The sequence below is a fragment of the Parathielavia appendiculata genome (assembly GCF_033297405.1).
Source record: "Parathielavia appendiculata strain CBS 731.68 unplaced genomic scaffold N657scaffold_30, whole genome shotgun sequence".
In the NCBI taxonomy this organism is placed as follows: Eukaryota; Fungi; Ascomycota; class Sordariomycetes; order Sordariales; family Chaetomiaceae; genus Parathielavia; species Parathielavia appendiculata.
In genome coordinates, this window is record NW_026944249.1 from 133,533 (window position 1) to 142,881 (window position 9,349).

General features: G+C 55.1%; 7 protein-coding genes and 1 non-coding gene across 8 annotated transcripts; 7 read left to right on the forward strand and 1 right to left on the reverse strand.

The window, feature by feature from the left end:
* Positions 1-471: 471 nt before the first annotated feature.
* On the forward strand, positions 472-2,708 carry N657DRAFT_650473 (uncharacterized protein). Its single transcript, XM_062793951.1, has 4 exons — positions 472-947; positions 1,000-1,077; positions 1,136-1,981; positions 2,037-2,708. The coding sequence occupies exons 1-4, from the start codon at positions 771-773 to the stop codon at positions 2,418-2,420; spliced, it is 1,485 nt and encodes a 494-aa protein (XP_062642974.1). The 5' UTR covers positions 472-770; the 3' UTR covers positions 2,421-2,708.
* A 325-nt stretch (positions 2,709-3,033) lies between these two features.
* On the forward strand, positions 3,034-4,356 carry N657DRAFT_582188 (uncharacterized protein; the record flags this gene model as incomplete). Its single annotated transcript, XM_062789594.1, has 2 exons — positions 3,034-3,193; positions 3,287-4,356. The coding sequence occupies 2 exons, from the start codon at positions 3,034-3,036 to the stop codon at positions 4,354-4,356; spliced, it is 1,230 nt and encodes a 409-aa protein (XP_062642975.1).
* A 303-nt stretch (positions 4,357-4,659) lies between these two features.
* On the reverse strand, positions 4,660-4,758 carry N657DRAFT_t157. The gene has a single exon. It is a non-coding gene; the product is annotated as a tRNA-Ser (tRNA).
* A 280-nt stretch (positions 4,759-5,038) lies between these two features.
* Positions 5,039-6,051, forward strand: N657DRAFT_604979 (P-loop containing nucleoside triphosphate hydrolase protein). Its single transcript, XM_062790179.1, has 2 exons — positions 5,039-5,850; positions 5,931-6,051. The coding sequence occupies exon 1, from the start codon at positions 5,165-5,167 to the stop codon at positions 5,717-5,719; it is 555 nt and encodes a 184-aa protein (XP_062642976.1). The 5' UTR covers positions 5,039-5,164; the 3' UTR covers positions 5,720-5,850; positions 5,931-6,051.
* N657DRAFT_317434 (uncharacterized protein) lies at positions 5,675-6,532 on the forward strand. The gene has a single exon (XM_062786775.1). It carries the CDS (start codon positions 5,836-5,838, stop codon positions 6,265-6,267), a length of 432 nt encoding a protein of 143 aa, XP_062642977.1. The 5' UTR covers positions 5,675-5,835; the 3' UTR covers positions 6,268-6,532.
* Positions 6,533-6,914: 382 nt separating this feature from the next.
* Positions 6,915-7,726, forward strand: N657DRAFT_317409 (uncharacterized protein). The gene is made up of 2 exons (XM_062786774.1): positions 6,915-7,629; positions 7,695-7,726. Exon 1 carries the CDS (start codon positions 7,021-7,023, stop codon positions 7,489-7,491), a length of 471 nt encoding a protein of 156 aa, XP_062642978.1. The 5' UTR covers positions 6,915-7,020; the 3' UTR covers positions 7,492-7,629; positions 7,695-7,726.
* Positions 7,559-8,913, forward strand: N657DRAFT_317404 (uncharacterized protein). The gene is made up of 2 exons (XM_062786773.1): positions 7,559-7,629; positions 7,695-8,913. Exon 2 carries the CDS (start codon positions 7,896-7,898, stop codon positions 8,712-8,714), a length of 819 nt encoding a protein of 272 aa, XP_062642979.1. The 5' UTR covers positions 7,559-7,629; positions 7,695-7,895; the 3' UTR covers positions 8,715-8,913.
* On the forward strand, positions 8,585-9,334 carry N657DRAFT_650478 (uncharacterized protein). Its single transcript, XM_062793952.1, has one exon. The coding sequence runs from the start codon at positions 8,826-8,828 to the stop codon at positions 9,303-9,305; it is 480 nt and encodes a 159-aa protein (XP_062642980.1). The 5' UTR covers positions 8,585-8,825; the 3' UTR covers positions 9,306-9,334.
* The last annotated feature ends 15 nt before the right edge of the window (positions 9,335-9,349 follow it).

Sequence of the window (9,349 nt, forward strand, 5' to 3'; positions counted from 1 at the left end):
GTCTCCAAGATGGCGGGGCTATTAATGGAAGCCAAGCTAGGGAAAAAATGGCAGAGAAAGGTATGGTGGACGAGGAAGAGCGCGTTGAGGAGGAAATTGAAGGACCATCAAAGAGGCGTCGGACGGGTTTACGGCTCTGTGGCATCTGCCGCAAGACTGGCCATAATGCAAGGACATGCTCGGAGGCTGGAGAAATAGATAGCTTAAGCGATTCTGAGTAGTTTCAATTGATTGCATCAGATTCTGGTGGACTTTTGGCAGTTTGTAGTGGCATAGTCCGGAAAATGTGTCCGACTCAATGGGGTGTCCGAGTCAATGGTGAATCACGTTAGCTAAAGATGATTCGGCGAGCCCTTGGCAGAGCGGAGTAGGAATATACAATCAACAACCAATTAGTAATCTAGATCTTGGCAAAACCCTACAGTCTGGCAATAGCCATCCTCCACGGAAACACTGAGCCCCACTCATATTCCCTACCAATCACGTTCCATGCTTGGCATTAATTCAGCCATGCCTTCCGAGCGGGCCGTCGAGTGCAAGGAGTTTTGGGGTTTCTCACAGACACCTGATCCTACTCTCCCACGACACCCGCTCGTTTTCCGGCATTCACGCTTTGGCGGTTGGCGAGATCTGCTTTCCAGGCATTTGATTGCTCTGTATACGTTGACGAAACTCTATTCCGGCTCACAATCTTGTGGGACCTCCTCATCTCGGTTTGTCCGCCCGAAACGGTACAACAGGACGGCGCCTGTACCTCCCGAAACCTCGCCATGGACATCCACGAGCGTCGGGGCGATGCCTCGCCGCTGCCGCTTGTCCGATTTCGAGTGTCCCCTGCGCTCGCGACCTTAGCCTTGACTATGGCTTTCCTACCGATGGTGCTAGGGCACGGCGGGCACGACGCGAGCAAGATCCCCGAAGGACAAACTGTATCGCTGGATCCCATTGTACGTTCGCGGTTGTTGGGCTTCAGGTATCGCAGCCACTGACAGACCGTAGGACACCACATTATGGGTACACATCTTTGTCCAGATGCTCGCATTTGGCATCCTCTTCCCGCTAGGCATGGTTCTTGGGGTGAGTGACCGGCGCTCCTCAATTCAGGGAACCGGTGCCTGACGCGCATTTCCTGCAGATCATCAAGAGCCGCTGGCACGTCCCATTACAAGCCGTTAGCACCGCCCTCGCTCTCCTCGGATACGCTCTCGGCCACCTGCACCGCGGCAGGCAATTCAACCCCAAGAACGTGCACGCCAAAGCCGCCACACCCCTCTTCTTTCTGATGGTCGGGCAAGTCGTCGTTGGCATCTATCTGAAGTTGCATCTTGAGAAGGGCTTCCACGGCCGCATCCGCCCCGTCTTCCGGCTGCTGCATAGCATAAACGGCAAGGCGTTCCCAGTGTACGCGTGGGTACAAATGGTCTTTGGCGGCATCACGGCGCTGGGCTTTTGTCAGGGCGACCACCTGGGTCAGTGCCTAGCGCACTTCATCATGGGCGGTGCATTCATTGCCTATGCCGTACTCCTGACCATCCTCCTGCTCGTCGGCCAGCTCTGGCTCCGCCGAACCGGACGCAGCCAGGAGTTCTTCGACAGCGCCGTCATCGCCGCCTGGGGCTGCGTCAACACCTTTACCGAGCACCGCTGGGGCACCGAATGGGTCAAGAACGACTGGCAGCACACGACCATGGGCATCATCTGGTGGAGCGCTGGGTTGGTGGGCGTGTGGTTAAGCAGGGGCCGGGACGGCTTGCCGAAGCGCAACTTCATCCCGGGGTTCGTCATTCTCATCACCGGCTGGGCCATGTCAGCGCATCCGCAGGAATTGATGATCAGCGCCATGACCCACAAGATGTTCGGCTACACCCTCATGGGCGCCGGCCTGGCCCGCATTATCGAGGTTTCCTTCGTTCTCAAGGACAAGCCCGGTGTCTCGGAGGACGGCACGCAGTACAATAGCTTCCAGTTCATTCCCGTCTTTGTACGTTGACCCTTGTCGCAACCCAGTGTTCCTTCGCCTGCTGACGCTTTTCCAGCTCCTCTATGCGGCTGGCTTCCTCTTCATGGGCGCCACCGAAGAGCAAATGTCACTCGTGGCCGGCTCCGGCATGGACCACGTCGCGTACATAATGATCCTCTACAGCCTTGCGTCGCTACTCTTCCTGTTCACCCTGGCTCTCATCCACGTCTACGATCGCGCAGCTCCGATCGCGCAGAAGCCACTTGTTAATGGGCATGCCCGGGTGGGTGATGAGGCACAACTGAGGGACGCGAGTGAGTTTGAGCTGGACGGACTGGTGAGTGACGATGAGGATGAAGAACGGGCGGCGAGGAGGAAATTGCTGAAGGACGACGGACCGGAGGAAGATGGGCTTGCGAGCCCGAGCACGGTGGGGAGGAATAGTGATCGCGTTGCATAAGTGGGGAGTGTAAGAGATGGATTATTCGCATTTGTCTGCATTGGGCGGCTCGGGCGGGTATGGTTTGGAGTTTTGGGTTGACTCTTGGCTGTTTCGGGAGTTTTGCCGTGTTCCAACGATCGGTTTTGTCACAACTAATATGGTACATGCTATCCGTCGGGGCCATGGTTCTGGCCAAGACTTCACGCAGTGTTCGGTAAGATATTTTTCCCTTTCTTACGCCGTCGTTTTACCCACCTGCCACACATGTCATGACGTCGGTCGAGGCACGGAGCAAGGATCGGCGAGGAGCTTGACGATCTGCCTAATTTTGCTTGCCGTGTCGTTGCAGGAGCGTGCGATATGCCCGGTACTTAAGAAGCTCCCTTCGGCCAATTTCAGCAGCGCTTTTTACTCATCCGGTCAACAGTGTATGCCCCAATCTGTCATTGCGGTTATCGCCGCCGGCTCACCGTTTCGCCCAATCTGAGCAGACTTCTCTGACAGTCTTCTCGGAGCAACAAAGTGTAGCTTTCACGGGCATCAATCGTTCTTCCCGGGTGTTCGACCATCCCACAATCCACAATCTAATTGTCCACCAACACCACATCCGAGCACACCGCACCCCCAAACAATGTCGACAGTAGCCCTGCAAGCCCAATGCCTCTGCCGCGCGCAGACCTTCACCACGACCGTCGCCACCGCCTCCCTCCCGCTCAAGGGCTCCTGTTGCCACTGCACCTCGTGTCGGCACTTCTCGGGCGCCCTGCGCTCCTCCGACGCTGTCTGGCCCGGTCCGAAGGCGGATATCGTCGCCGCTGCCGGAGCTGACACCGCCATCGTCACCAACGGCATCACCACTGCTCCTACTCCTGCCGTTGCGGGAGGGGATCCGGTGCTGAAACGGTATCAGCACTCACCCCGGGTCAACGTCCTCTTCTGTGGCACGTGTGGAAGCGGCATGTTTTTTGAGGAGTGGGACGACACGGAAGCGAAGGAACGAGGCGGGGTGGAGGAGGCGAGCTATCTGGTTTTCACCGGGGTTCTGTCAGTGGTGGAGGGGGGGGCATTGGAGGGAAGGTTGCCGGTGGTGTTGGAGGACCATGTATTTGTGGGCGATACGCTGGACGGGGGCGCGGCGTGTTGGTTGCGGGGGATTAACGGGACAGGCCAGCCCCAGGCGAAGGTGTGGTTGGGCCGGAGGAACCAGAGCGAGGAGGTGAAGGCTGGGACGCAGTGGCCTGCGGTGGGTAGTCTGATGGAGCATGGGGCAAATCTGAAGGGCGAAAAGGGCGATGTGCCGCTGCGGTGTCACTGTCGCGGGGTGGACTTGGTGCTGCGGGCCGGCGATGCTCAGAGGGAGTTTGAGGAGATGCAGAAGAATGGGGAGGAACTGCCTCGGTTTGTTGACCCCCGCACACACAAGTTGCTGGGCGAACTAGATGCTTGTGACTCGTGCCGGATTTGGGGCGCGTCCGAGTTGTTCAACTGGACATTTGCTTGGCTCAAGCACATTTCGTTTGCAGGAGCTCCGGACAAAGGTTTCCCTGCGAACACGGCCCAACTGAAAGCGGCAGTCGAGGCAGCAGATGACAGCTCGCGCGATCCCAGGCTCGGCACGTTGGCTGTATATACCAGCTCACCACACGTCCAGCGCTACTTCTGTGGGCGGTGCTCGGCCAGCGTGTTCTACACCATTGATGACCGACCAGACAAGGTTGACATCGCTGTTGGGTTGCTGGATTCTCCAGACGGCGCGAGAGCCGAGAGTGTCATATCGTGGTCGTGTGGGCGGGAGACATCCTGGAGGGACGACATGATTGGCACCTGGAGGGTACGCATGTTGCACGCAGTCGAGAAGGAGGCGGAGCAGTGGCGGATTGAGAGAGGATACCCAACGATCTGGTACAGACTTGCACAGGAGCAGGTTCAGCAGGTTGGAGGAGATGCCCCCTGACCACCTCGTGACTTTGTATTGTGGATTTAGGTGGACACTCAATGGTGCTCGTGGCTAGGGGTCATCATCATGGAGACGACAACCCCGCTTCTCTATCAACATGCTTTCACCTCGCCTCTGTGAGTTAGTGGTGAAGTTTATCTGTATCGTTGCAATCAATGGGCGCCGGTCTATTTCGCGGCTACCTGTACCTTAACGCAGCGCATTATTCTGGACCACTTCCCGTCTTTCTGGCGTTTGGCCGCTAATAACACGTACCAGATAGAACAAGTCAAGTGTCAAAAAGGGGCACGCAAAACAATACGTCACCTGTAGGATTCGAACCTACGCTCCCGAAGGAACTGCCTAACATACTAACTGGCGATTAGCAGGGCAGCGCGTTAACCACTCCGCCAAAGTGACCTACACTTGAAGTTGGCTGTAGGCATACTATGTATAGCTAGTATTTTTCTCGTAGATCTTAAGATTAAACTTACGTTACTTAATTGGCAAAGGTATATCGTCGGAACTGGCTGGATGGTATGTGTGATTGGCTGTAAAGATGAATGGAGAGAGTGATTTGTAATGCGGCAGGAAGGGTCTAGATGTAGTAGAGTTTGTAAGATTTTCATTGCGTCCAGCTTACCAGGGCATGTGAGAAGTTCCAGTGGAACAATTCTACGGTTGCCTGACACTGACTGTCTTGGTATCCCACGTGCACCTTCTTGCGTATGAGTCACATCGACATAAGCATCTGTAATCTGCCTTCAATTCAGCCAGATCAATCCATGTTATTTTTGTCAAGAAACCCTCCATCTCATCCCGAAACATGGAAATTTTGGATCAATTGGGAATTCCGCTGTTGCGCACTCCCGAAGACCCCCGCCCCGTTGTTGTCATGACATGTGGAATCGCAGGCTCAGGCAAATCAACCCTGTCCAAAGCTATTATCGCCCGACACCCAAACTTTGTTCGTCTGTCCATCGATAGCATTGTCTACGCCAGGCATGGCCTGTATGGCGCCGACTATTCCCCTGACAAGCTTGAGGATTACCAAGCGGAAGCCGACACCGAGTGCAGGAGAACATTGATGCATTTGCTGGATCAGGGCGAACGGGATATCGTCCTCGATCGAGCATTATACAGCCGAGAAGATCGCGATTACTTCAAGAAGGTAGTGGAGGAGAAGGGAGGAAGATGGATCCTGGTTTTCTTTCGTCCCGCCAGGAAGGATGTGATTTGGAACCGAATCCAGAGACGGAGGGAAGCGGGCGTCGACGGGGATTCCGCGGTGGAGATAACACCTGAGGTTCTGGACGCGTACTGGGACGGCTTTGAGAAGCCAGAAGGGGAGGGCGAGATTGTCGTTGATGTCACAGAGTGACTCGGTCATGGGAGTAAAAATTTCAATCGGTACCTAGCTGTGCAGTATCTGATCACAGCACATACTCTCCGGGGTTCCAGAAGCGCCATTCCCACTCAGCCGCCCAGGAGAGCTACATGTACACGAGCACAGTACGTCCAACAATTCCATGGTACATCCTAATCACGAGCTTTCCAATGGTAGTCAGTTCTAATTCATCTGCCTCATTAAGCAACTCATTATTGAAATTGAGGTACCGGCTCATTGGCAAACTCTCTATGGTGCCTTACATGTACTTAGACGATCCAGTGGAAGGTTGGGACCGTCATGGTTCTGGCCAAATGGCGATGGGCTGTGTCGCCCTCTTGATTCATTCCTCCTCGGAGACGCCTGAGTCTGGCGAAACACAGCGTACATGTCCTCAAGGACCGATGGGTCAGTCTGGAATCAGATTCCAGCTTCCTGCCTTCTCTATCACCGATAACTATGGCACAATCAATCAAAACCGAAAGATTGGTGCCTTTAATCTGCAAACTGGAGACAAGGACTGCGGATGTCGTATTCCTTGACACCTAATGTGGGCCAAGAAGCAATAAACATGCCCTTACGGGCTGGGGCTGATGACAGCGAGTAGCCGCGCTCAAATGATACGTCCGGTAACAGGTTGATACTCACCTTAAGGTATCAAGGTACCCAGGAGGCAAGCCTCACATCCCTTCCGCTTCGAGGGTGAGTGTCAACTTCGCTCAACAGGCTCATTGGCAACTCTATGGGCACCCACCTCTTTGTCAATCCCCGAAATTCGTGTACGCCAAGACAGCCTCCAGTTCCAACACCACACGGTTGTACAATACAACTCCCACCTGGAATCCTTCTTGTCCAAATCCCCCGACGCAGCACATCCCATACACCGCTCTACCACCACCTTATACGATGGGCTGATCAAGGCAACCCTTTGCCTCCTTCATATCGTCAGCCCTCTTGTTCAATGACCGAGTTGCATCATGCCTACCCGCACCATTTTGAGGTGCTTTCGCCCATCTAGTGTCGTTTCTGTGTGACCTGGAATCAGAAAAGAGAAGAAGCAGCTCGTCCGGACATGGTTGCATTGCAAGTTTCCTCGGTTCTCCACAGCCACTTGATGCCCACTGCCCATCTATGCGAATATCTTCACGATGAGCCAAAGAGAAATTGCTCACAATGTTCAAATCGTTTGCATTCTTTTCAGAACCACCGCAAGACCGTCGGTGAGCAGTACGCAGCCATAACACTGCCCCAATCTTGGATACCGAAACTCAAAGGTGAGAAGACGCGGTTTAAAGATGTGGGCTGGGAATCTGGGAGCTCATCAGAGGGGCCGAGCTTCACTCGATGACCGGCTGACGGAAGCGCCTCACGAGAGATTTCGCTGCGCTGGCCCGTCCGAGAACATTTCCTTCTGCGAGACATACGACATCGGATACGTTCGGGACAAGCTTCCTAAGCTTAAACCGGATTTTGCCGAGATTTTGGGGCAGGCGATTACGCGGCATCATCAGTTTCTCAAGTACCGCGAAGCCCACCATGCGAAGGTATCAGCAGGCCTAGAGACGCTGGTCCGTGACCGACAACGTCCGGGCTCAGCAACTGTTACGGGCCGGACCGAGATAGTCCCCATGACAGTTGCCTCATCGCTACCGGACGACCTGAAGACCCTCACACACATCGACCTGAGAACAAGCGTCTTTGATGAAGATCGTGGATCAGGCACGGGGTTTTCGAAACCTCATATGCTACATCCGCTGGCTTCCTAGCCGAGGAAGTCGATGGGCAGCGTTTGATACCACCGCCCCCGCTTAGAGTGCCACCTTACCCGAGGGCGCTGAACGTGGAAGCTTTGAGTGCCCTTTCTGCTATAGAATGGTATCTGCTAGGACCCGTGCGGCATAGAAGTAAGTCGAACCCATTTCTCGACGTACCCGCCCGAGCTTGTTGTTCACACCCACGCCATGAGCAGACGACACGTGTTTGAAGACCTCCGGCCCTACACCTGTCTCTTCCCAGAGTGCGCCATATCCAGCGCCCCGATTTTGACCGTTGCCATACCTGGCAGGCACACGTTTAGGAACACCACTGGCAGTCCTGGTCTTGTCCCTTCGGACGCGACCAGGTCTTCCACTTGGCTGCCGATCTCAAGCATCACCTCAGCCAGCAGCACATGCCAGGTGGCCCTGAGGAGCAACTCGACGCGATTGCATCCCTTGGCAAAAGACCCGCCGCCTATGACACCGCCAACCCATACCCCGTGTGTGGGCATACCTTGGTAGGACTGAAGCCATACATCAGACATGTGGGCTGCCATCTCGAGCAGCTTGCACTCTTTGCTCTCCCATTGCTTGAGGATGAGAATGGGTCTGAAGACGCTGAGGCGGACGGCCAGGATGACCTTTTGTTTGATGACGATGAAATTCACTCTGAAGAAGACAGCGGGAGAGGGCAGGATTGCGACCAGGTCCGAGGCTGGCTCAGGCAACGCATTGAGTGGACGGTCCAACTCCACCACGAGGTTGGACAGCCTCCAAAGACTCGGATAAGAGTCGGACTGGGAGATGGGATCTGGCCTGGCGATTCCCAGGAGCGGAAGTTCAGGGACCGAGCATGCTGTGACTGGAACGACACACCGGCAAAGACATGGCCCACCCGAAAACGGCGAGGTACCCTTTCCTGGCTTGTGGACTACACACATGGAAGGGGGGGGGTCCAGCAGCCAACTGGAAGAGAAAGATGTGCGTCAGGGGCCCCCGGGACCGGAAAGGTCAGATTTAAGTTTGTTCCTCTCATTGAGTCTATAGACTCCAACATAACGTTAGAACATTTAGAGCGTGTGGGAGGGGAAAGGGAACGGCTAACTACCCTCCTACTGCCGGCGGAGCCACAAACACCCTGCGTGAAATTGGTCAACCCGGCACGCTATTCGAGTGGCAACCCAACGCTGCGCACTCATCCAAGGCTCTCGACAGATGGGGTAAAGCGGTGAAACAGTACGAAAATTGCTGAACAGATACGTACAGTCAAAGGGGCCAAATTATCCGGACACTGCAGTCGTTTTGGTACGCCTGGTCGTCATACGCGCAACAGGGCCGAATATATGACGCCCAGCACCTCTCAAAGAGTCATGGAAGGCTGCGCAAGGCGTCAAGCTGGTCACCCTACCTCCACGCTCCCTAACTCGGCCAACACTATCACCAGCGTTTCCCGCAGCCCTCCCTCACCCTCATCGCAACAGAACCATTCGTCCCCCCCTTCTAACTATCAACTGACCACCAGGGACACCACAGCCGGCACCACCACCACAACCAAGCTTTCCCTCATGTTGTACGATCACGGCCGAGATTCATCTGCCTTAGCTCTGATGGAGAGCTGTGCCGAAGCTCGTCAGAGAGTCCTCAGCCCCGAGCACCCGGATACGCTGTCTTCTTTGGCCATCCTCTCTGAGTGGAGAGAGAAACGCCAGGTTATCGAGTCACTCAAAGTGGACAGTCTCAACCTTGTGAAGGATTCGATGGCAGCCAAGGTGGCCGAAGAATGGGAGGATTCCAGGAAAGGCATGGAAGAGGCGATGGACTGAAGACTGATACATCGTGACGGAATTTACCAATGCAACCGGGGGGT